Source organism: Malaya genurostris, chromosome 1 (assembly GCF_030247185.1).
Source record: "Malaya genurostris strain Urasoe2022 chromosome 1, Malgen_1.1, whole genome shotgun sequence".
NCBI classification, from domain to species: Eukaryota; Metazoa; Arthropoda; class Insecta; order Diptera; family Culicidae; genus Malaya; species Malaya genurostris.
In genome coordinates this window covers 10,666,406-10,694,122 of record NC_080570.1, presented here as the reverse complement: position 1 = coordinate 10,694,122, position 27,717 = coordinate 10,666,406, and the positions used below count along the sequence as shown (strand labels likewise).

Here is a 27,717-nt window from a genome sequence, read left to right as displayed (position 1 = left end):
CTGTACAACAAACGGGATTCTCTGGGATAATTTTTACTTGTCATATACAGTCCTATGAGACAATATTACCTTCAAAGGACGCTTCTTGAAAAAAAAGTTCAACAAGTTGAATTTGATTCTGTCTAGCCTTGGAGCTTTATTGTTACATGACAAGAGCACAAGTGAAAATTTTCGATTTCGATTGTTAATTTGGTCGTTTTTTTTCTAATGTAAGCCACCCTAATTTTTCCCTAATCAATTTCAATAGAAAGATTGTGAGATGCGCAAATTGTCGATGAAATCCAGCAGACTCATATCCGAAATATGCTTCTGGCATTTACATTTGAAAATTCATACACAAAACAAATTGATGGGTTTGGGGCGAGGTGAATGACGCATAAAATAAACTCGCAGAAAGTGATGAGTACATAATCTCTAAGGCATTACGAATCTAACAGAGTACATGCCGGTTCAATACTAATTCCGGTTGTGTATGGGTTCTGATTGAATAGGAGCGTCTGTTCTATGTAACAAAGATGCAAAGCGATCTAATATGTACGACATTGTCGTCTCTGTTAGGATAGTCTATGAGAATGCTTCGTTCATTATTGAAGTTTCGACAACTAATTATCACAAATATATCTACTGGAATCGATGCGTAGACATATTTTCAAACAGTAGGTTGTCCATTGAAGCCCAGATTGAAATTGATCGAGCTTCAAAAGTTCAAACCAGAGGTGGAAATAAGCCCATTTTGCGCATGAAAATGTGAATCAAGATTTCCGATTGTGAGTCAAAAAACCGTGACACCGTGACACCGTGAATTAAAAAATTGAGTAATGAAAATAAAATTGCGATTATGTTTTAAATTGTGGGAAATGAAATTGAAGACCTTTTTGAATTCTAAGTAAAACCAAAATGTATCTTATCAAAAATCATTAATTTCAAAATTCATTATAATATCTACAATACGTGATACTGGTTTAAACCCTAACCACAGTTGGTACGGGTTTATTTTCCGTATTTTGAATGTACATCTCTATTCAAAAAACAATGACAATCTATCTTAGGCACCATTTGTGTTAAAAAAACAGTTCCCAAGTTACAACGATATGAAGAAAGTGCATGCCAAAAACGGAATTCGCTCTTTTCACCGTCATCACTTGCGCTCTTGTCATGTAACAAAAAAGCTCCAAGGCTAGACAGAATCAAATTTAAATTGTTGAAATTTTTTTCAAGAAGCGTACTTTGAAGTTAATTTTGTCTCACAGGATTGTACATGACAAGTGAAAATTATCGCCATTCGAAAAGCAGGGGAAACCAGCCTTCGATCACAACAACGTATGCCATGTATAATGTATAAAGATTATCACTTTTCTGCTTTGAAAAGACCACATCTCTGTAGTCGTTTGTTTCTACTAGCATTGTGACTGATTCTTCTCAATGTGTTCTTGGGAAGCACAATTCTCGATTTCGATAAAAGGACACTGGAAAAAAATTAGGTTTTGAAAAGAAAATGTGTTTGTTCGGGAAACTTGTTGTTCTTAAAAGCACACATCTTGCATTGTATGATCTGTTGGAAGAAAACCTAATTGTTCATTTCAATGTTAACCTCATGGCGTCGAAAATGAAAGATGGAATAGTTTTAATTTGAATCTGCAGCATCAAATTGCTTGCCAAATCATTATTTTCCAATCGAATTTTTTGTTGAAATCAAACTTCACTACCAAGTGGACCTTTAATTTTTTTTTTTTCGATTTATCAGAACAGAATCACTGTTATTTTTTTATATGGCAGTAAACTACAGAACTTCTAATTAGATTGCGCTCATCAAATAAGTTTTTCCAACTAAAAAAATAAATGCTTCAATAGTACGAAACTCGAAGACCGAGCTAGTTTGCTCGCTCATCGCTATCAGTATGTTGTGGCATTTCTCAACACCCGAAAGAAATCCACTTCGGAAGCCCAAAAGCGGAACTCAACTCGGAGAGATGGGCGGGCAAAACGGTTTCTAAACAACTGTTGCTTTTTGGGGGGGAGCCGACCGAACCAACTGGAAAACTAGAACCCCCTAACGGTCATGTAGAACGCAGATCGGTTCTCCCCCTTTTTGCATTTTCGGTTTTTTGAAATTGGCCGTTCGCCAATACCAGAGAGCCCGGTTTCCACCGGACTTGCAGCTGTGGAATGGTTTTCTAATATGAACGCACACACACACACACATTCACCCATCGGTGCTGGTGTGTGCCGTTCTAGAAAAGGTTAGGATCATCGCTTCAACTGCACCTTCTCGACCACCCACTGAAGGAAAGCCCGCGCGGTGTCGGTGGGGTACACGCACACACGAACACACACGCACACGGGCGGCTGAGTTTTATAATAGTTTGCAAATGTGGTTGGTATCTACGTGTCCGCTCTACCTGCCCATTCTACAGACCACAGTCGTCGTGGACATGCGAGAGCTGAGGGTGGTGAGGAAGGGGACCAAACGGTGGTACGAATTCCGTACACGTGTACGTTCGGCACCGGATCGGGTTTTAAACGGAGACCTTTCGTTTGTGGTGTTGTCCTTTCGAGAATATCAAAAATAGACTGATGACTTGGTGAGTATTGTTGTGGCGGAAAAAAGTGAAAAATTTTCGTTATGTAAGATAAGGAAAAAGAGTGCTACGTTTGTAATTTCTTGTGATAGCAAATTCATAGGTTTTCAACAATCTCAGAGCTTACGGAAAGTTTACTTCGAAGCCAAAGTGGCAGTTATACGTGGGATCAATCTTCCACCTCGCTAATTAATACTAAATACTTTGACTAATTGTGTCCCATTATTCAACCCCTGAGAGCCCCGAGGGTGTGAATTTGTTTTGCAATCCAAGCCTGGCCTAATTGGGACAATATTTGTCCTGACACATCTTCGTCGGGCAGTTTCGAGATGAAAAACAAATAAAAATGGCCGGAAACCCTTGCCAGGCGGACATCAAAACCTCTGAACATGCGTAATATTTGTTTTTGCGAGAGGTTCTAAATGAGGTTGGTTTTTTTTTGTGAAGCACGCACGTTACGATGTTGCTCCCTGTCTGAACTCTTCACCGTTAAAGACCCATTCAAACGCATCCGTTTCAGGCTTTTCAGCAAACTTCATCCTAATGTGGAACTAGAAAACGAGATTTCTTCTCTCTCTCTCTCTCTCTCTCTCTTTGTGTCACGGGCCGCCGGTGTCCTGATTGGAACAGAACAGATACGTGTAAACGAGTCATCCAGAGTCCATACAAAGCAACTTCGCAGCGCAGACAGACATCAGCTGAAAAAGAAGCTGGGCTCTTGTGTGTGAACCAAATAGGCAGTAGAATCTCTCCAAGTGTCTCTGACAAACAGAGGAGGCACAGCGACAGCAAACAAGCTGACAAACAGAAAGAAGAAGCAAAAAAAAAATTACAAACAACAAGCAGAAGATGTCTGTCAAAATCGACTTTTTTCTGCTTTCTCCATCCGTGATAAGCTCAGAGCATCCGAAGAAAGGACGACCGTCAGCGTAGTCCCGGACCTGCCTCACTCGAAAATGCAGTGAAAAAACCGAAAGGCCGTTTTTTCTTCTTCTTCTTTCTCTCCATTCGACGAGGACACGTCACTACACGCAACCCGAACCCAGTCAGATGATGTCGGAAGTGACGGTGATGGTGGTGGTGATGGAGGTAGTTGCGAGCCTTGTGCCGACTCAGCACAAACGTGATTTTTCATTAATTTTCATTTCACCTAAAGCAGCCGGTGCTAGAGCCCACTGCAGCGTGGTGAGCAGGGCTGAAGCCGGGGAGGTGACTGACTAATTTCGGGATAAAGAATAGCATCTGCCGATATGATAAGCACCTTCGATAGACAGTTTTTTTTTCAAACAATTCATGGTGTTTCTATCTAACCGCGGGGCTTTATTGTTGTTGCGATCGGAGGTACCTTACAAAAACAAGCACCTTCGATGGAGGCAGTTTTTTTTTCAAACAAATTAAGGAGTTTCTATATAACCGCGGGGCTTTATTGTTGCATGACAAGTAAGCACGTGAGAACTGCAATGTACAATATTTTGTACTAAGAATACCGTCTTGACATTCTAACATGTACCTTTTCAGTCATTTCCGATGTTCAGTGAAAATAATATATAGTGCAGTATCGTCGACATTCAACCGAAGCTTCAACCATCGATAATGAAAGAAATCGATTCACACTGATTTTCAACTGTTGGTTCTCGTATCTATAGCAGTTTTAGAGTTTCTAAGTGTAATAACTTTGATTTATTATATTTTAGACACTCTTCCAAGCTAAGCTTCAATATATAGCTTTTCAATATATTGAAGAAGGAAATAGAATTGAAATTTCCATGCAAATGATTTTTTGGATAACGAGTGACGTTGGTATGGATACTCTACTTGGTCGAAGTGAGAGACGAAAAAGCTTCCTCTCACTCTCTCCGTTTATTTTGAATACGATTATTTACGAATGTAGACCAATCTACACCGCCAAAAGACTTTTGAAGGGCGCTTCGGAAAGTAACCTGGGAACCTGGGCAAAAATGTCAACTTATGGTTTCATGCAAAAATAGTATAAACAATCATATTTTCATACGGAATGTTGCATACTACTAGAAAGCTACAACACGAAAATGGCCAGTCACATTTCGACGCAGAAAACATTCAGAAAAGGCCAACTATAGTGTGCAAATGAAATTTTAATGCTTTATTCATATCCTATAACTGATTGAACGATGAAAACTGTTAAACGTACCAGTTTAGTGAGAGGAATATGAAAAATGTCGAGAAAAAAAATTGACAAAAAATGGAATTGTTTTGGAGTTAGGACCAAAGTTTCACTAATAGTCTGAACCGCTTTCTGGCTCAGGAAAATAATTTATGCATGTGAAAATGTTGGGAACATTCAATGCGAACTTTTGAGCGATTATTGATTATTGCGTGTGTTTTTATGATCGTCAAAAAACATTACAGATGGTATCAGAAATATTGAATTCCGTCCATACCTTATTGATTTGAAATTTGGATGATTTTGCAGAAAACTTGATGATGTTACAGTTCCAGAAATTGTAGAAACTTTGTTTCAGACTTTTATTTTTCAATATCAGGAACTATCGAAATAATGGCGTTATTCGATGAAATATCCATCAAAGACGACGATTGCTGAGAGCAGTGGCCATTTTGCAATCAACTGATTCAAATATGTTTTGAATAATTTTCAAGAGCATATTAAAAGTAATACCAGATTCCTTGATTTTCTGGCTGAATTTTAAGAAAAACCTGAAGGGTTTTATGTTGCATACTTTTCTTAAAATTCGTTGTAGGATTTTATTTTTTCAATGTCAAATCCATGACCTTATTCGATAAAACCACCATGAACCTGAAAAGAGGAATCATTTCGCAATCGACTGCTTCAAACACATTTTCATTGTCGATTTTTACGGCCGTCAAAAAATTTTAAATAGAAGGTCAGAATTATTGAAGGTAATCAAAATACCATTCTCACTATTAAATAATTGTGTGTGTCCAGAAGCTAGTTTACTATATGGCTGCAACAAGAGGAAGTTTAGAGATTTTAAAGTCCCTCAAATTGTAGGAGGAACTCCTTACCAAATTTCAATTTTTCAATATCAGGAACTATCGAAATAATGACCTTATTCGATAAAATATCCATCGAAAAAGACAATTGCTGAAAGGAGGGGTCGGTACCTTTTGACTGCAAGAGCTTATAGGCAGTTGAAAGATTTTAAGGGGACGATTAGGATTAAATCCTGGTCATCAATTTCCTTTATGTTTCACACTCGGTAGGGGAAACCGTGCGTCTGCTTAGTGGTTTCAATAAAACTGGTGAAAGGTGGAGATGGCAGTTCAATTTGAACTGGTTTACGCACTGATGAGCCCTAGACGAAACGTGAAGAAAATTGAAAGAAAATAGGTTTTTTCTTTGTACAAACCAAAAACTACTGGCTACAACATCAGAGAGCAAATCCAGTATAAGAAGAGAAATTTAGGGAGGGTTTTGCTGTTCCCGCTTTTAAATTTAAATTTTAAATTTTCAAATATCAGTAACTGTCAAATCCATGACCACATTCTATAAAATTGCCTTCGATCACTCAAAAAAGGGGAGCAATTTTGCAATCAACTGCTCGGAACACATTTTCACTGTAGAGTTTTAGAATCGTTAGACGACTTTTAGAAGAGGATTCCGAATATTGAAAGCAACCAAAATCCCATCCACAATATACAGGGTCCGGCACTCGAAGTGTAACCAATTAAAAAGGCCATAAATTCAGTTTGGAAAATTACTTTTACTTAATTCAAAGTACAAAATGTGTAAAAATAATACAAAATTCAGAATCAATTCACTCTTGCTCGATATGACCACCTTTTGCCTTGACTTGATGACTTGAGAGAGCGAAGGAGTTGCTTCGTTTGGCCGAAAGCGGTCATATAACATAGTTTTGATTCCATGGGTGGTTTTTTGAAGGAATCAAGGTGGTTTTGAAGATCCAGAAATTGAAGCAACAATATGATTTAATTTTTTTGAAAAAATATTCTCGGGTTATTTTCGAATTTGAAGGAAAAAGTTATTCTCAGGTTTGAATTAAAAAATATTCTCAGATTTGAAGGAATAAATATTCTGGGGTTTGAACGATAGAGTTATTCTCGTGTTTAAAAGGAGTATTATTCTCGGGTTTGAAAAAAGACATTATTCTCGTGTTTGAAGGAAAAAGTTATTCTCAGGTTTGAATGAAAAATTAATCTCGGGTTCGAAGGAAAAACTATTCTCGGATTCGGATCGGGAACGGGGTACGGGGTTTTTATTTTCGATCAGGTACTGGATTGGGAGCCCATTATGACATGACTTCACATAACATAGGCCGGAAATAGGTTCAACTAAAAACATGAGATTATGTCTATTATTCATGATTTCATGAACAAAATGATTCATACCATGAGCAATAATTCTTCTCCCATAGAATTAGATTAGAAATTTCGTTTGAAAATGAAACCATGAATAATGGGCATGATCTCACGAGGAGACATGTTCCGTGATTTTTCATTCATGATACCAATAATGGATGTTTATGCGTGCACGGTAGAATAAGAATGATTGTTGAATGAGTGGAACATTAGTATGAAACTGAATGAATGCCTAAAAATATATGAAGTATTCTACAAATCAATCTTGTAGAGGACTGCACTTATCATGCATACAAATTACCAGGTGTGCGTTTTTTTTCGGATGGTGTGGTTCACGTGTTTTGTAGTTCTCCAAAGACAAACATTTCAATTTGCAACTAATCTCCGACCAGCGAAAATGGAAATTATGTCTGCATAAAAGAAGAATTTTATAAGATATCAATTTACCCCTTATGAGTCTTCTTTTCGAAAGAAATTGACCAGTTTAGAACGAATGTGTTTGTTTTGAGATTCATCCCAACAATATCGCGTCAAGTTAAGTCGAATTGACAACCAATTCCGGGCATAGGAAACCTAGCTTGAAACCACCTAACGACGAATAGTCCATTTCAAGCGTCTCCAATCAAATCAAATCCACGAATTATTCGGGATGCATCTTTATTCCTGGCCAAGTCAAATGAAGTCGATTTCGGGTTGGTGGCAGCCTTCTAATCGAAGTACTATTCGAAACCACGAACAACGGATCTCAGTATGGTCTGATTTGATTCTTCTTCCGAACACACCCTAAGACTCATCATTTGAAATCCTAGGACTTTGATTTCATATTATCTTCGTAGAATAAATCGAATAACATAGGAAGTACACGATCGAGAAATTGAACCCTTTTTTTCGATTAATCATTACATTAATGGAAGAAAGTATGATAAAAATGACAACTCCAAAAATTAGTTCTACCTTGGTATAACCCCCCCGCTTCGAGAAGACGACCCTGCGTTCTATTGCGGGTGTATTTCGATTTTTTTTTCTGTCGCCTTTCCCGAAACCCGTCGCCATTTTCGTTCGTTCCTTCTGGGATGGGTAAAGTCGCTCAAGGACTTCCCATTCGCATGCATGCCTGCCTGGCTGCCTGGAAGAGCCTTCCAGCAAGGCGAAGAAAAGGAGCACATTTTGCACGTGGTGTGATAAACCGTTTGGCGGGGGAAAAGGGGAAGATGATGAGAGGTCGATGGGGCGTGGTTGTCAAGCAGGAGGAAGGTGTAAGAGGAAAAAACCAAAGTGGTAGTCTCCTGGAAGCCTTGGGACTTGTGTGAAAAAATTTCGCCAGCCGGAAAATAAGTGGCACTTCTGGCACCAGCACCAGCACCGGCACCATCATCTCCAGCACCGGGGCGGGCAGCAGTTCGGAGACGCAAGCAAAGAATGATCCCAGAACCTGCTTAGTCCGGGTGTGCCTGTGATTATGTGGAACCGTTGCCGTTGTTGTGCCGTCGCTTGGAAAACTGAAGGTCCTAGAATAAGGCGACAACAACGACGATGACGACGACGGGCACCAGCATCTCGAATAACAGCCGCGTTGCAGGTGGGATGATGAAAAAGTGATTTTTTGAAGCATTCTTTTCACTCTGGCACTTGTCCTAATTCCTGTCTATTCACGGTGTGGGAGGTGGCACTATTTTTGGATCACACGTCGGCTTACTTTGTTGTCGCGTTCCGAGTGCCCCCTGCGGGCCTCCGGCTGAGAGGCGCCACTGCCTCTCTCTCTCTCTGGCACTGGTGACAGGTTCTGATTTCGAGATTTCCAGATTAGAGCTGTGGTAGAGAAAGAATTGCTCACTAATTCTGCTCATCGAAGCTCTCTTTGTTGTTGGCGGAATTTACGCGGCTTTGCCTTATTGTAAGCTAAGCAAACGACGAAAATCCTGGTGAAAAGCGGCACTCTCAAGTGACGTGACGTGAAGTGGTCACGTTGCTTGCCAGGACTTTTGCCAGGCGTTGATTTGCTTCGCAACTGACAGGCTGACTGACGCAACGGGGCACGGTTTAGAGCGACCAATTCTTACCGCGTTGTGAAGTTTGAAAGAAAACGCTTGCCTTCGTAAGATGGCGTTTCACGCTGAACATCAAACGCCGCAACATTTTCATCACGCATGATGACGAACGGAGGTGGTTTTTTCCTTTTTCTTTAATACTCAAAGAGGAGCCTGTTTGCTACGCATTTTTTTTTACAGGAAATGATTTGTTTTTTCTTCTTCTGTGAGATCTGGCATCACTGAACATTGGGAAGTGTGCGTTGTTTTTTCTCTCTCTATATATTCCTTCATTTTACACGCTTAGCTAATCGCTCAATGTCGCGTCCACAAACCGGTTTCTACCTGAGTTCGTTTGCGAATTAGAAACAACTCCTCCTATTGCCGAAACCAGTTCAAAATCAAGCTAATTTCGTTTCCATTTTTCTCCGCTACTCTCCTTCCAGGGCTAAGCCACGCCTCTCACCGATCGGTGGCCGACGGACGTACACCGAGGACGAGCTGCAGAGTGCCCTGCAGGACATACTGAACGGTAAGCTAGGAACACGCCGGGCTGCCGTCCAGTACGGCATTCCGCGATCCACACTGCGCAACAAGGTCTACAAGCTGGCGATGGAACACAAACGGGAAATGCTGCACAACATGTCGCTGGCGGCGCTGGTGGACGACGACGACGATAAGGATTCGCTCGAGGATGACGGTAAAGAGGATTCGTACCAGATGAAACTGAACCAGCAGGCCATCGCCGAGGCGTACCTGCGGATGTACCGGGGCAACAGTAGTACACCGAAACCGGAACCGAGCTCTTCGAACCCATCGACGCCTCCTCAGCAGCAGCGAACGCCGGAACCACCGTTGCTTAAACCGATACAGTCGCAAACACCTCAACCGACGGTACCACCTCAATCATCGCCCCTGGCGGCTGCAGCCAATAGTTTGATTGATCCCAATCTGTTGCTACAGCTGCAGAGCCTACTGCTGGCAGGAGGCATCCCGGGATTGATCAATACGGTGTCCCAAGCCAAGAGTCCGGAAGAGGCTGCCGCTACGCAAGTGGCTCTCGCGGCCTTACCCGAACTGCTGAAGAAAGTCATCCAACAGCAGGAGCAGATCGCTGAGCAGATCAAGAAGGCCACCTCCAGCGAACCGAGGCCCAGTGCGAGTACTCCAACCTTGAACAACGGTCAACCGTTCGATCCCAGACTGTTACCTTACCTGCAGGCCCAACAGCAGAACAAACCTCGGACGGCATCCGGTACGCCGGAAACGACATCCTCACTTGACCTGAACGACGGCGGAAGCGATGACTCGCAAGTTATTCTGAAAATTCCATCCTACAAACCAGTTCCGGGCAGTACTCCAACGATGCCAACGACGGCTGCCGCCCTTCTGGCAGCCGGCAAAAACGGAGATCATCACAGTCTTTCAACACCCTCACCGCCCACTGCCGCTGCAACGGTACGCGATCTTAGCAGCTTGGTAAGCGGAAGTCTTGGTGCACCGGGCCCCAGCGTGAACAGTAACAGCTCAAGGTCAGTACACACAACTAGTCCCCAGCAGCCAGCACAGCAAACACCTGCCCAACCCACGAACCACATATCCGTCATATCGCCTCCGATGGGAATCAGGCCACGGAGTAACTCGCAGTCTCCGCCGAGCCTGCTAGGGGGCAAGTCTATGCTGTCGATCAACGACGTAATCGCGCGAAGTATCAGCAAAAACTTCCAACAGCACCATCAGTCGGATCTGCTGAAACAGCAAATGGAGTCGATGGAGCAGTACAAGCGGCCGACCATTTCGGTGATCAAGAATCTTGGTGGAACGGACATTTCCCGCTTCGGTAGTAACCCGAACATTACCCAGATGACGGCGGCACAGCTGGCAAACACCGGTACCGGTGGCAAGGGAACGCGACCCAAACGGGGCAAGTATAGGAACTACGATCGAGACAGCCTGGTGGAAGCGGTCAAGGCAGTGCAACGGGGTGAGATGTCGGTACATCGAGCGGGAAGCTACTACGGAGTACCGCATTCGACTCTGGAGTACAAGGTCAAGGAACGTCATTTGATGCGACCTCGAAAGCGAGAGCCCAAACCTCAACCCGGGCTGGATGGGCTCAAGTCGGATCTCGGTTCGAGTAGCTCCGTCATGAGGAACATGGACAAAAGTAAAAACTTGGGACTGGGTTCCGGTTCCAAGCCTCAGCAACTGAAAAGTCAATACCCGAGCGCATCGCCGAACGGTGGTCTGAAAATGCCCATGTTCGATCCGGCCATGGCTTCTCAATTATCCTACTCATCGCCATTCCTGTGGCAACATCCGGTTGCAGGGTTCTCCGGGCTTCCGATGGATTTTGCTCGACAATCAGTTGGAGCTGCGGGGGCTTCGGGATCCAGTGGTGCGTCCGGTGATAACATCTTCGCCTCGCCCATGATGCAACGGTTTCAGGAACAACAGCAAAGCAACAAAGTACCCACCATCAGCAGCAACAGTGGTTCCGGGAGTACACCGAAAACCGCACGCGAACTAGCCGAAAGCATATACGACGGAACCAGTACGAACGGGTCACTACTGGACGACATCATCCGGCACAGTCTGGACAAGAAACCCAGCGAGATGCCCCACGGAGCCCTCTTCGATCAGTTAATGAAAACCAACAACCTCCGAACGTCAATCGGCGGCAGCTCGGATGACGCCTCAGCAGCCCTTCTTGCCAGGGTCGGTGCTAAGCGCAGTGCCACCAGCCCCCTCAATTACCTGCCGGAAAACATCAAACGAGAACGCGCTAGTCCCGGTGCGTCGTCCACCTCCTCGACGGGCAGCAGTAAACCGATGTCCCTCCCGGCGGGTCACGGTGGATCCGTCGGTTTCAACGACCATCACCTCCACCAACAGCAGCTTCATCTTCAACAACAACAACAGCAGCATCAGCAACAGCAACGGCACTTGAATACCTCCACCGATAGTATGCTTGAGAGTCACCGTGCGGAACTGCTGGCCAAAGGAAACCTAGCGGTTGAGAACCTCATCAAACTCCGTGAGGATCTCACATCGATGTCCGTGGCGCACCATCACAAGAGGACACCGATGGAAGATCAACACAACGGGGCCGGTCTCGGACCGGACGGTGGAGGACAAACCAACAAAGCGTCCATCACTGCGGAACATCAGATTCTATCGCACCGGCTTGCCAGCAAACTGCCGGCCGACGACAGCTCATAGAAGCGACCGCCACTAGAGGCGCTACTGTTGTGGCGCTCGCGTACGTTTCTAGGTTAGACAACAAGCAGACAGAAAGAGATGTAGTTCAAATATTATTATCGTAGTTAAAAGGAGATAACGCGCGCATTGGGGCAAGTGTTAACAATTTTTATCCATAAACACACAAACACACACAAAACACTCACACACAGAGAGAACTCTTTTAAGAAAAGTAAAATAATGAAAAATCAAAACTAACACAAGATGATGATGATGAAGAAAATGATGAAAATCGCGGATTATAGTCCACTAGTGGAGTGATAGAAAACGTTTTTTTTATTGTAGTAATGATGAAACAGAAGAAGAAGAAGAAGAAGACGCAAGTTTTTTGACAATCGACAAATAGGCTCTTGTAAAATCTGGAAACCCCTCCCTACACACAAGTAGAAACCGCCTAAGATGAAACAAACCTAACAAACAAACCAACAAAAAATTGAAACAGAAAATCGCATTTTTCGGAAAATTCCAACAACCCTAGTTCACCCCTAAACATATGAAGAAGAAGAAGAAGAAAAAGAAGAATAACAAAAACCGCAGTAGACAAACGAACAGAAAAAATTAGATCAAAAAGTCTGATTTTTATAATATACCGTGTGATGATGATTTTCGTGAGACGCAACTCGCACTGAGCGAAACCGGATTTTTTATCATTTTACAGCAACTACAAAAAAAAAAGATAGAGAACAATACAGTCAAAACATCAAGTTTTTGAGCAAGGTAAACTTTCGGGACGGGATGCTTCATTCCCTCAATAAAACCGTAAACTATCAGCTAAACCGTGCACAAACCGGTGGACCGGAGGTTTGGATAGAACTGCGAAAGTCGAGGTGAATGTTCGTGTGCGTCGTTCGAACTGGCAACACGGTTTCGTTAAAAAAACGGGCGAATTTTTCGACTTGTAGTTGGATGGGAACTTTACTGGCGAACCAAAATGCTTGACGATTTTTTCACCTAATTTTCTATTCAAACCATCCCAAAAAATAAAACGCTTTCTTTTTTTTAATTACATGTTCAAAAAAGGAAGTCATAACTCCAGGGTTACTGCGATTAAGAGTTTGAAACTAAGTAACGGAAGCATATTTTTAAATTTTGTGGGTTACTGTGATTGAAAAAGATCGGAAAGATTCTTTCAAAATATTCAGTAGCCTGGTAACGTAATAGCAAAACCATTAGTTGTTTCGACCAGGATGTTTGCCACAACAGCAAACTGCTTGCCAAACCAAAACCATTAGGACTCAATAGTTGTTCTAATCTGTTTAAAAAATGCATTTTTTTTTTCAATTTTGCAGAAGGCCTCCGAAAGTCTTCTAAAACGTTCTAAATGTTAATTTTTATTCGGCGTGAGGAACTCTAACGGCCGACATATTGTTTCTTTTTAACACAAGAAATTCAAAAAGAATCAAAAACATGTCATTACACCGTGAACATTTGGTAGCAAGAAAATTGAACCTTTTCACATGACTGAATCATAATAGTTGCAACGGAGCAGAAGATTACAGGAAAAGTTCGCAACAAAAATTTTCTACATGATCAAATCGCTAGCCAATTCGTAACTTTTTTTTATTGATTTGTGAAGCTCAACTTCGTTTTATTAACGAATTTCATACATTACCGTGATGATGGGACTAAAATTATTAACTTTTCCTTGCTTTAGAACCACAAAAATATAAAACAACAAAAATTCCTGAAAAATAGGTCTTATATAATTAAAAAATTAGTCAGAATTTATGGATTCTCGTTTTACTTGAAACAGTTTCAAATTTTTTTTTCTGGAAATTAAATTGCAAAAATATTTTACGATTATTTTTTCCAATTCTGCGATTGAAAAGTTTATTGTATATTTTGTTAAACAATTGTATTTTTAGACGTTGAGAGTTTTTAGCTTATACGTGAAATTTTATTGATAGCTAAATTTTTTTTTCATACTCTGCAATAAACACAACAGTTTTATTTTTGAATCAGACTGATTTGTCTATGAAGAAAGAATAAGAAATTCAGTCAAAATCTGTGGATTTACTTTTCAAATTCATTCCTATGATTTTATCTCAAAAAAAATTATCTGTTTTACAATTATTTTATAATTTTGTCCACATAAGCAAAATGCTTGCCAAATCATTTTTTTTTACCCAACAAAAACGGTAACTACTTTTTTTTCGTTACAATCCGATTAAATTCTGTGTTCCATAATTTTGAAATCGAGCTAATGTTTAAAGAAGGAATAATAGGAAATTCAGCAAAAATTTGTGGATTTACCACTCGTTCGGAATAGTTTTCAAATTCATTCTGATGGTTTTATTCCAAAAAGTTGTCTCTCTAACCACTATTTTACAATCTATGTCCACATTAACAAAATGCTTGCCAAATCGTGTTTTTTTTTACCCAGGAAAAAGGTAACAAATATTTTCGTTACAATTTGATTGAATTCTGTTTTCCACAATTTTAAAATCGAACTAATTATTAAAGAAAAAAAAAGATTAGGATATTCAGTTAAAATTTGTGGATTTATCGATTTATTAAGAATGTTTTATTCAAAAAATTTGTTCCTTTTGTAAATATTTTACACATTGGCAAACAAATTTCCAAATCACAATTTTTATACCCAGCCAAGATGGGAACATTTTTTTCCCTGGTAATCCGATTGAATTCGATGTTCCATAATTTCAGAATCGGACTGATTTTTATACGAGGAAGAAAAGCAAATTCTGTAATGCTTTGTGGATTTACTGTTCTTTTGAAATACCTTTCAAATTCATTCTGGTGGTTTCATCGCCAAAAATAGTCTCTTTTGCAACTAGTTTACAATGTATGTCCACACAAGCAAAATGCTTGCCAAATCATATTTTTTTCATTCTTTCATTCTTGGAGATCAAAACCAAATTTATTATAGTTTCGTTTTACCCTGATTAGATGGGTGCAATTCGCGCACATTTTCCCCATTTTTCCAAGTAGAAAAATCACAAATGAAAGTTTGCCTGGGAAGAATAATAACTGATAAGAATATAATTGAAGATTCGATCATTATTTACAAGTTAAAGGCTCTCTCTTGGAACAGTTTCAATATTTACTAAAATGGTTCGATGAATGTATTTGTATCTTGAGCCTTCTTCGCAACTATTCAATGTTCATATCTGTATAAAATGTCCAAAACGACGTATGTAACAATGAGAGATTCTCTTTGTTTACTTTCTCTTTTGATTATTACGGCACTCTTAGCAAACCTTCTCTCCAATCATTCACCGATAATAATAACTAAAGCTATCATCTTTTAATCTGCTCTGGAGAAATTACCGAAAAAAGCAGGAATATTTCGCCATAATCGAAAGAGAAAGTAAACAAAGAGAATCTCTCAATGTTATATACGTCGTTTTGAACATTTTATACAGATATCATCAATTATGATCCCATTAGAGCAAATTGCTTGCCAAATCGTACCTTTTTCAGTGATTTTTTAAAGTGAAAATTGTTGTTTTTGAATTTTTTTTACCATGTTTCAATGAACACGATTTTAATATTTTTTTTACCTTTTCGGAACTGATCACGAAGATTTTAAAAATCAGTAAAACTTCGGAATAGTTACATATTTCCACATGTGCAAATTGCTTGCCGAATCGAGTTTTTTTTTAATCAAAAACGGATTTGGAATCGAGGCATGTTCGCTCTTTAACAATCATGCATTTTACAAAGATCATTCTAGTTTTCTGGCATTAGGAATGCTGCCCAACGGGATACGATTTACATTTAACGGTTATATTCCATTTTAAAAATTCTTAAACAATTCTAACTAAACAATAGTTTGTTGATTCACCCACGAAATTGCCATATAAAATGACAGAGACAGGCATTGAAAATACTATTCTATATTTACTAACATATTTCGTAAATGATGTTGGCTCCTGTAGGTCCTGGCCAACATCGACTCCGGTGGTTCCTGTGTAGACTGGCTTTCACTGTGCGGGATAAACTCTCAATCCTGATCGTAATGCCAATTGGGAATCTGGTATGATTTTGCCTCCGGATTCTCTTGATGTAGCTATGCGCTGGGATTTCGGGCATTGAATTTACATAACACTCGCGTATTACTAAACACCGCTTAGTGAACAAACATTTATTTTATTCTAACGTGTAACATTTATTATACTTAATCTACTGGTTTTTAATAAATTAACAGGACACACGGTCCACCATGACCGTTACGGTAGCTAGTTGGTACTGCACTGCCTGCTGCATCCTCAAAAGTAGGTCAGCAGATCCTCTGATCAGGCTGCGATGTTTTGAAGATCGGGTTAAATTCTCCTCCGCTCACTCGGTTATCATTTTTATCAGTGGTGGTGGTATCATTGCTAGATCATTGCTCTCGTTCTACCGTTGCTACGCTGATGAACTCTCCACCACATGCCTACATGTGTGTATGGTTGTAGTTGCCCTTTACATCGATGATCGTTTGCCATTGCGTATGATCGTTTCACACGCAGTATTGTTGTGTTGTGGATTGAATGATCCGACGACGTTGGAGAAAGATTAGCCACAGGGTTGTATCTTTGCGTGGACTACTGTGGTTACGGAACATCCTCACCCACCCAGAAATCGCCGAATTTCTGAAAGAAAATAAACTCCTCTTCGACGTAGGAAGGGATGGGGAAGGTGAATCTTAGCTAATTATTTGAAGCACCTGACTCTATGTCGTCTGCGAGATCAGCTGCTGGTAGAAGACATATTTTCTCGACTGGTCGAGTCAATATGCCGCTGGCTGTTTTCAGTGTTACTACTCGAACGACACCGTCGGCTCCCGGATGAACGTTCTGGATTCTCCCCATTTTCCAACGCAGTGGTGGTTGGTTATCATCTTGTATGATGACAAGCCTTCCGACTTCAACTTTTATAGGAGGACGCCACCGTTTGACTCTAGCTTGCAATTGCGACAAGTATTCTCTCCGCCATCTTGCCCAGAAGTCTTGAAGATTTCGTTGCATTAATTGCCACCGGTTTAGACGATTCATAGAGATGTTTTGATAACTGGGTTCAGGAATGGACTGTAGTGAAGTTCCTATTAGGAAGTGTGCCGGAGTCAACGGTTCTAAATCATTTGGCTCATTGGAAATAGCAGTGATAGGTCTTGAATTCAAGCATCCTTCTACTTGAATCAATAATGTCCTCATGTCTTCGGGTGTTACTGGAGTGTTCCCAATGACTCGCAAAATGTGGTGTTTTGCCGAACGGACCGCAGCTTCCCACAGTCCTCCGAAATGGGGGGCACTAGGTGGGTTGAAATGCCAAAGTATGCCTTCATCTGCACAAAATTTGGACACCTGTTCACGATGTTCTTTGTCATTTAACAAACGGAAAAACTCCAGTAGCTTGTTACGAGAGCCGACAAAGTTTGTTCCGTTGTCCGAATATAAATCGGTACATCTTCCTCTTCTCGAGATAAACCTACGAAGCGCTTGCAGAAATCGATCCGTCGAGAGATCTGAAACAAGTTCTATGTGCACTGCTTTTGTGCACATACAGACGAATATTGCAACGTAAGCCTTTACTGCCGCTCGTCTTGGTACAGGTCGTAGATAAATCGGTCCAAAATAGTCGACTCCAGTCTTCGAAAATGGTCGAGATATTGTTACCCTAGCTGCCGGTAGTTCTCCCATGAACTGCGGTATGGATACGGGTTTCAATCGAAAACACCTATAACACTTGTGAACTATTTGTCTAGCCATGTCTCTTCCGCGTAAAGGCCAGAAACGAAGTTTAACGACGCTTAAAAGCAGTTGTGGGCCTGCATGAAGCAAACGCTCATGATAATGCTGCAACATCATTCGGGTGAACCGGTGCCGAGCTGGAAGTGGTATTGGATGTTTCGTATCATCTGATTCCTGAGAGTGCATCAAACGTCCTCCCAACCTAATGAGGTGATCCTTTGTGATACTTGGATTGTACCATCGTAACGCTGATTGACCTGATACAGACTCACCCCTTTTGAGTGCCTTCCATTCCTCAGCAAATGCTTCTAATTGTACACGCCGAGCCAAGAGATGCTCTGCTTCTCGTAGTTCGTTGGTTGCAAGAAACCCGGAACGGTTGCTGCCTTTCGGAGAGCGCAGTAATTTGATTAGTCGCAACCAAATCGCTGTACGTCGTATTAAATCCGTATATGTAGAAAATTTTCCGATGTACCAATCGTTGAACTCTGATATAGGTGAGATTGCGGCAGATACAATTACTCGTCGCATTTCCTCATTTCCTTCTTCGCTACTCAGATCGCCCGGAAACTGAGGCCATTGGTCATGTGGCTCTGCTAACCAGTCAGGGCCATGCCACCAAAACACGTTATCAACAATATCTTCGGGAGTCAAACCCCTTGAAATCAAATCTGCAGGGTTATTTGAACCAGGAACGTGGCGCCAGTTTCCAGTGTCTGAAAGATTTTGTATTTTGGACACCCTATTCGCGATGAAGGTGCTCCAGGTCTTTGGACTAGCCATTAGCCAGCGTAGCACACAAGTGGAATCTGTCCAAAAGAAAACCGGTGTTGCAATTCTGATGGATCGCCGAACTTTCTCAAATAACTGCGCAGCTATTAGTGCCCCGCATAGTTCTAGTCTCGGTATTGTTTGGCATTTTAGTGGAGCAACCTTTGATTTTGATGCTAAAAGACGGACTGCCACCTTACCATCTGTATTTTGACTACGAATGTAGATGCATGCTCCATATGCCTTCTCCGATGCATCAGAGAAGCAATGCAATTCGATTGTAACAGCACTAGGTAGAATTACGCTTCGAGGAATCCGTATTTCGTTCAAAAACGGAAGTTTTAGGTGAAATTTTCTCCAACTCTCACCCACCGTTGGAGGTAGAGGGCTATCCCATTCTAATCTTTTGCCGTTATTGTCTCTCAATGTCCATAAAAGTTGCATGAACAATTTTGCGGTAGTAATTGTTGCACCTATGAGACCCAATGGGTCGAATAGCGTGGCTATTATAGAGAGGATTTGTCGTTTAGATAATGTTTTTGTAGTATCAAGCATTGGTATGTTAAATTGGAATCTAAAATCATCTGTGTTTGGCATCCAGGTAAGCCCTAACGTCTTAATCGATGAATCGGGGTCCAATGAGATTCCGTTCTCATTACGTAACGCTAAATTTTCCGCAGGAATTCCATTTAGCACTAGAGGAGAATTCGATGCCCATTTTCTCAGATGGAATCCACCACTGAGCATCATTTCATCCAATTGAATTCTCAATTCAACTGCATCTTTTACCTCATCCGATCCTGTCAATACGTCGTCCATGTACGTATCTTCGATGGCTACCTTAGAGGCCAATGGAAAGCGACTTTCTTCGTCTAAAGCCAATTGTTTCAGAGTACGCGTTGCTAAAAACGGTGCTGGTTTCGTCCCGTAAGTGACGGTGTTGAGCTCGTAGGTTTCTACTTCTACTGAAGGAGATTCACGCCACAGAATAGATTGCAGTGGCCTTTCTTCCGGTTCCACGTAGATTTGTCGGAACATTTTTTCCACGTCGGCTACGATCATTATTTGCTTGGTTCGGCATCGCATTATTATTGACCGCAAATCCTCCTGAATTACTGGCCCAACTAGAAGCATATCGTTTAGGGAGACGCCCGTAGAAGTTTTGCACGAGGCATCAAAAACCACTCGAACCTTTGTTGTGGTGCTAGCTTCCTTTAGCACCGGATGATGGGGCAGATAACATCTTTTTACGTTATCTTGGGCTGTGATAGAAATCCGTCGCATGTGCCCTAAGCGACAATACTCATCCATAAACGAGACGTACTGCTCTCTCAGATTAGCATCCTTTGCCAATCTGCGCTCCGTTCCCAGGAGTCGTCGAAATGCGATATCCCTTGAATCGCCCATCCGTGCCAGTACTGTTTCGTTCTTTGGTAGTGAAACAGTATATCGTCCATTTGGTGCACGTTGAACCGTTTGTGAGAATAAAGCTTCACATCGTGCTTCCTCCGGTGAATAGTTGCTGGTTGTTTCTATCTCCTCGCATTCCCAAAAACGTGTCATTAGCGTATCTAGGTCTTCTGACAATGATATGTTACAACTAGTTTGCAACGATTGACTAGGGCCTGACAGACCACCACACACCACCCATCCAAAAACTGATTCGTTTAATATCGGAACTTGTTTCCCGAGAGATATTTTGCGACCAGTGATGAAGAAATCGAAAAAGGCTTCTATGCCAAGTACCATATCTATACCTTTGGAAACACAAAACGAAGGATCTGCTAGCTGAATTCCACTTGGAATCTCCCATCCTGATGAATTGATACTGGCGGTCGGCAGATTCACCGTCACCTTTGGTAATACCAAAAAACTCAAATCACGTGAAAATGGAGAAACTCGTGATTTAATTGTAGTTGAAATGCGCTGTTTAACCTTAGTAATGATCTGGCCAATCCCGAGAACCGAAATATTCACTGTTTCTCGATTAACCTTTAGTCGTTGACTCAATCGTGCTGTAATGAAATTGCTCTCCGATCCGGAGTCCAGAAGAGCTCGCGCAGGAAACTCTCTGCCATCATCGTCTTCTACGATGACTATTGCGGTAGCCAACAACACCTGGGATGAAAACTGTTGGGCAGCATTAGATACTGATACGTTAGTGGCAGCAAGATTGGTCACTTGAGAGCCAGAGGAAGAAGCTTGAGATTCCTTGGAAGTAACAGCATTTCTGTCATTTGCAACCGCAGTCTCCTTGCTGTTGCTATCCCTTTCCCGTTTAAAACAGACCATCGTATGGTGACGACCCTTGCAATTCCGGCACGAGAATTTTGATTGACAATCCTTAGCCAGGTGTCCGTGTCGGAAACAGTTGCGACATAGAGAGTGAGTCCGTAGAAGAACGTCCCGTTCTGTCACTGACATACGCTGAAATGTACCACACTGATAAAGTGGATGGCTCGCCGCACACGCCACACAACGCCCCCCTGAGGCTTGTGTTATGCTATAGCTGGCCTTCAAAGCAGCTGGTTTTTGTTTCGAAGACGCTTGGATCTGATGATTGCCCTTGCTATCCGCTGATCTTGCCGGTAGTGATTCCAACACCTGAAGACGGCGATGAAGAAAGTCTGTAAGATCCTTCAAAGTGTCCACATCCCTACTCGACGAAAACTCCTCCCACCCTCTACGAGTCACTGGGTCCAGCCGCGTGGCCAGAAGATTTATAAGTAGCAAATCTTTATAATCTCCTGGTTGTATTGTTTGATCTAGAGTCTGAACGACTCTTTCGAAGCCTTCGAGGAGGACATGTAGTTCAGCTGCGGACTCCTTGGAAATATTTGGCAACTTCAACAACGACTCCACCTGTCGCTTTCTTAAAAGTTTACTGTTATTGTACCTTTTCAACAACATTTCCCATGCGATTATGTAATTTGCCTTAGTGATCTGCAAAGGATCAATAAGACTCCTTGGTTCGCCTTGTAAACATCCCTTAAGGTAGTGGAATTTCTCCACTTCCGGTAGGTCAGACTTCCAGTGGATAAGGGAAGTAAAAAGATCCCGGAAGCTTAGCCATTCATCGATATTACCATCAAATGATTGAAGCTTTATTTGTGGTAGGCGCACATGATCGAGCGTACCCTGAATCGAGCTGTCACCAACACGCATCGACTGTTCTAACACCGAGTGCTCCTGTCGTTCTTTAGCTCTATCCACAAGAAATGATTTCGCACGATAGTAGTGATCGCTGAATTCTTTTCGTTCCTTCTCGTATCCTTCGCCATCAGTAGGGAAATCATCGTGTGACTTTATTTCGACTAAAGTGTCACCAAATTTTTCCCACAGCTCGTCGAGTTTCTGCAATCGAATTTCCACCTCCGTAACGGTGGTATCTTCTGTGAAATCCTCAACAAACTGCCAAATATCATTGAATGATGACTGGATGTCCTTCAACTTGGTCGTCAATGTCCTCAGGGATGGCTTCTTAGCAGTAGATGATGCAGCTGGGGCCATCGTACATGTGCGTTACAAGCGGAAGAGGATGAAATTTGTGTAGTATAGACTGCAATTGGTCCTAGCTTCGCCAGGCATATACTGTTCTGTATTTTACCTGACAGAAAAAATACTGCGCTGAATGGAATTCTAACCCGAGTAGCTAAGCCAATAACAGCAGATCACAATTTTCTTAAGATGACGTTAAGATCGTTTTAATCAGTCCGAGAGGAATAAGAAGAGAAGAAAACTCAGGATGTAGTATCAATTGACCTTGGCCACGGCTGGCCATATACTGTTGTATCTCACCTGGAGAAACTAACAGTGGCGCTCAAATCGTAATTAAATCCAAATTTAGCATTCCAACCATTTTATTTAAATCGAATAACACTGAATACGGGCCTCGACAGTGTGTCAGTGTGTCGACCGTGAATTTTTGGAGAAAAAGGCAATTGAAGAGGATAAACAATAATCAACACGAGTAATATCCGAAAGACCAGCTTCGGCTGGCATATACTATTCTTCACTAACCTGGGAAACCTTAACTTGGCGTGCCCTCTTCGTGCCACGTGCTCCGTAAATAGCCGACTATTGCTTAACTCGGACGATCCAGATTCATCTATCGTGCCGATTGCGATGATCTTTGATACATGCAGTACTAGCTCAAATAAGTAGGTGGTGCTTGCCTTGCACTGAACCGAAATGTGTATTTTTAACCGTAGATCAAACTCTAACCATCCAATTAGTAGACCGCGATAGGATATTTCGTGTGCACGGATTTTCAGCTCACAATCCAACGAAATGAAATGACGAGTGTTAGCACTGAGTAACGTGCCAGCTTCGGCTGGACATATAGTAGTGGATCAACTCACCTGAGAAAAATCTTTTGGCGCTAATGTCCAGTTTGAGTGGCAACGCTCCGAAAGATGGCGGATTATTGGCGTCGTTAGTAAGTTTGAGTAATGATGGCGCCGAAGAACAATGCCCCCAATGATAATGGCGCGCAGATGGCGTTAGTACGTCCCACTTGGCGCTCCTTCGAAATTCCAACCAATCCACGATCCGGTTCGAAGGACCAAAATGTTGGCTCCTGTAGGTCCTGGCCAACATCGACTCCGGTGGTTCCTGTGTAGACTGGCTTTCACTGTGCGGGATAAACTCTCAATCCTGATCGTAATGCCAATTGGGAATCTGGTATGATTTTGCCTCCGGATTCTCTTGATGTAGCTATGCGCTGGGGTTTCGGGCATTGAATTTACATAACACTCGCGTATTACTAAACACCGCTTAGTGAACAAACATTTATTTTATTCTAACGTGTAACATTTATTATACTTAATCTACTGGTTTTTAATAAATTAACAGGACACACGGTCCACCATGACCGTTACGGTAGCTAGTTGGTACTGCACTGCCTGCTGCATCCTCAAAAGTAGGTCAGCAGATCCTCTGATCAGGCTGCGATGTTTTGAAGATCGGGTTAAATTCTCCTCCGCTCACTCGGTTATCATTTTTATCAGTGGTGGTGGTATCATTGCTAGATCATTGCTCTCGTTCTACCGTTGCTACGCTGATGAACTCTCCACCACATGCCTACATGTGTGTATGGTTGTAGTTGCCCTTTACATCGATGATCGTTTGCCATTGCGTATGATCGTTTCACACGCAGTATTGTTGTGTTGTGGATTGAATGATCCGACGACGTTGGAGAAAGATTAGCCACAGGGTTGTATCTTTGCGTGGACTACTGTGGTTACGGAACAAATGAGTTGGCAAATCTTTCTTTTCTGTACATGAAGTGACATTGAAAATTGTTTCCTAGTTGATCACTTTTTCAGGCCCCACAACTGCATCGTGGTTTTCGGTGGTATTCATCTACTTTCATATTTTGTATATACCTGGAAAATATCAGTTTTAACAAATATTACCGTAATTTATTAGGATATTTCGCAAATCGCTTGCCAAATCATAACATTTTTTTCATATGCGAAAACCATATTACTGTGGAATTCCTGACTGTCTGGTGACATCAGGAGCTGGGAATTCTTTGTTTGGAAAAAACTAGGCCCTAAGAAAAGAATTCTAGATGTAAAATTGAAGGAGACTGAGTCTAACAATGAACCAAACAGAGTAGGTAAAATGTTGAGCTTCCAACGTCAATTTTCCAACAAAGATTGGAAAAAAAATTTAAACGATTCTGGATCTAATGGAACCGGTCGTATTTCTCTGGATTCTGCCCTCGGTTTTCGACATTCGAAGGCAATCTACAACAAAATATTTCACTCTACTCGAAAAAGGAGAAAGCAAACTTGTTCTGACGCAGTCAACGGGGCTAATTGGTAATAACCATCAAAACACAAAAGCACTGCGTGAACATGCGAAATAGGGTTAATTTATAAAACAATTCTGCTGCTGACAGCTACGGTTATGCGTTGCCATGACAGCCATTCTTTCCCGGAACGGCTATCAGCGGGTTACTATGATTCGATTTTTTTCCTCATTTTTTAACAGCAGAACCACCGCTTGTAAACTCTAGCGCATTTTCGCGTTCCTTAGAACAATTAAAACCAATCTCCAGTTGGGGTCTCAAATCCAGCGACAAGCTCACACACACACGTACACACGAACGCACGCACGTACACATTGATTAAATGACTAAGCACAGCCAATTCGGTAGGCAGCTCGTGTAGAGCAGAAAAAAAATCGATCAAACACGCAATTATCCAAACCCTCAACCACCGGTTCTCGTTCTGCTTAGTAGGAAGAGCAGAGAAAAATAAATCCACCCTCATAATTTAATTACCTACGCGGCTCCCCCACCAGCCAAGCAAAACCGAAAGAAGTACTGTCCCTCCACACACGGATAATCCCTTTTACTCTACCTTCAAGCTGTTAAATATTTGACAAACCAAAACTTTTTATGTAAATGTAAATTACGCGAGAATAATGAGAAAAATAAAACTTGTTTGGATGTCAAAACAAAAATTGAATCGAACGTAAACTAGTCAGAAATTTTGCACATTTTGTAAACAAAATTCAATGTCGTGGCTAAAGAGATTCCAAAATCTAAAAAAAATAAATATTTGTCATTAAGTTAAACAAAGTGTATCGATTTACGGAAGTCATATTTGGTGTTCAAAATTCTATCCAGAAAATAACAAAAAAAATAAACTCTATCGATATATCGTACCGCAGCAGGCGATGTCAAAGAAAAAAAAACATGGGTAAAGCGAGGAGAGATGCAAAGAATTATTGTTTACCTTTGACAGAATGTGGGATAAAGTTTTAAAGGCAGCAAACTAAAATCAAAGTAATCTATGTTTCGACGTTTTTATCTTTAACAAAAAATAAATCAAAATTTAAAGAAAACATCCACCAAAAAAGTATTTGTGTACTACGTGAAATATCAAAATTTAAGGCTAAAACCAAAAATATCAAACAAAGCGTAAACTCGATGTTTTAACTAACGTGACAAAACAAAATAAAAAACAAAAACAAATGCCAGGCTAAGGCGTGAGTAAGATATAAAAATTCAATGTTTCGCGTCTCAGTATCATTAATCCTCACAATTTATTATAATCATCAGCGGAAAATCGCAGAGCGTCAACCGGAAAGCGTACTCGCTTTCCTCTTTCTCTCAAAAGGAAGAAAAAAAACAGACAAACAAAGAGAAAGAGAGAGAAAGCGAAAACAGAACCACTTTGAAATATTCCCTCTCTCCCCTACTCCAAATAGTGAAAGAAGAACAAAGAAAAAAAATACGCAAACCTCACCACACACTTTCGCTTTTTTGCCCGAAAGTGGAGGAACCAACGCGAAACCTAAAAGTTTAAGAAGAGGATGAAGTTAGAAAAAAAAAAACAGCTAAAATATATATTATATATGTGTGTGTCTTCACGTCGCGTATACCTCAAAAAACAAGAAGAAAAAAAATACACAAAAATATTGATAACAAATAACAAGTAATTTAAACATCAATTCCGTTTGAAGCTTTCTGATTTGGTTTTCTTTGGTTCGTTCGGTTCCGAACCTTCTCTCTCCCAAAAAGGTTTCGTTGAGAGAATTTTTTCGACTTATCGTTTTGTGCCTCGGTTACAAATTTCTTTCCAATCTTCGAGATTAAGCGAACAACAACAACAACAAGAACAACATTAAAAAAAACATACACAGAGATGAAAGACAGAAAAAAAACCAACGGAGAAAATTTTATATGAAGGTAAAATTATACAGAATATATTATAATTATTGAAAAGTATATTTATACACTATCTGTGATTGATAATCCAAAATTTTGATGTATATTTTTCTCTGAAAACAAGAAAAAAAAAACAAAACTCAACTAAGGAGAGAAATAAACCAAAAAAGGGGCAAAAGTCGTTTAGCGAATGATGTACGTTTCAAAACTAAAAGAGAAAAATGGAAAAAATGGGAGCGAGAAAAAAAATTAATCACCAGAAGATAGATCAATGTTTCGTTTGGTCAAACTAGTTTTCGTCTAAAGAAAAAATTCAAGTCAAGTTCCAAAACAACAAAAAAAACATTTTTCGTTGGAAAACGTGAAACCACACACACACATCCACACTCAGATAAACAAACACAAACACATGCAGAAACATACGTCTATGCACGGAATAAAGCGGCACAGACAAACCACCAGGCGTTTGGTTGTTCAACACAATTGAATTGATTGTTTATTACTATCTTTGTTTGAAGGTTTTGTTTCCAACACTCTATCGCGGACCGGAGATCGGCGGTATATAAAATGAAAGAGAAAGAGAGAAGAAAAATGGCCGATCCTAGGAACTACTTTTTACTTCTTGTGTTACGGCAGAAAAAAAAATAACCGAAGGGAGATACCGATTTGTTTCTGTTAGGAAGAAGAAGATGATGAAGAAGAAGAAGAAGAAAAAAACAAGGAGTAATTTAATATTAAAAATAATAAAAAAGTGCAATTAGAACGATATAAACCGTAACATATTCGTTATTTATATTAAAAGTGAGGAAGGAAAAAAATGAAGAAACGTGAAAAATAAATTAAAATATATAGGGAAAATTATTTAATTCTATATTTACAACAAAAAAAAAACAACAAAAGGAAATCTTAAGTGAGGCAAGAGAAAGTCTTATTAAAACTGAAATTGTAAAAAAAAACTGAAAAATTACTAGAGCAGTTTTTGTATAGGTAACAAATCAAATAAAGAAACTTACACAAAAGTGACAGCTTGGAACAGTTAAGAAAAGAAGAAAAACAAAACAAACCATTGACAAGATGCGATGAAATCTGAACGTTTGAACAGCATTGAAACGGTTCAATGAACAACAGCAAAGCGAATCTGGGTATGTGTTTTTATTTTTTTGAACAACAGTAAAAGTAAAACTAAAACAAAAACAGTAACATATTGGAGAGACATAAGATTGATTACGTCGTAACAAAATACCAGCAAAAGTTCGGTTCTCTCACGAAGAAAAGATAATTCCTATCAGTGAAAAACAAAACAAACAAACAGAATAACAGAAGAAAAAAAAACCACTTGGACGTTTCCCTCACTTCCTGTCCCA

The 27,717-nt window shown here is 40.8% G+C and overlaps 2 protein-coding genes across 6 annotated transcripts in view; one reads left to right on the top strand and one right to left on the bottom strand.

The window, feature by feature from the left end:
• The window catches only part of LOC131432241 (mushroom body large-type Kenyon cell-specific protein 1), a 314,709-nt gene extending 300,793 nt beyond the window's left edge, over positions 1 to 13,916 (top strand). For 3 of the 5 annotated variants that reach the window (XM_058598410.1, XM_058598401.1, XM_058598420.1), the window contains one exon: positions 9,391 to 13,915. In XM_058598410.1, coding sequence (XP_058454393.1) covers positions 9,391 to 12,166 — 2,776 coding nt within the window. In that variant the 3' untranslated portion in view covers positions 12,167 to 13,915. Of the gene's footprint in view, positions 1 to 9,390 lie in introns of all 5 variants that reach the window. The other 2 variants (XM_058598396.1, XM_058598388.1) reach the window with 1 other exon arrangement.
• Positions 13,917 to 16,857: 2,941 nt separating this feature from the next.
• Positions 16,858 to 22,179, bottom strand: LOC131440481 (uncharacterized). Its single transcript, XM_058611836.1, has one exon. It carries the CDS (start codon positions 22,177 to 22,179, stop codon positions 16,858 to 16,860), a length of 5,322 nt encoding a protein of 1,773 aa, XP_058467819.1.
• Between the last annotated feature and the right edge of the window lie 5,538 nt (positions 22,180 to 27,717).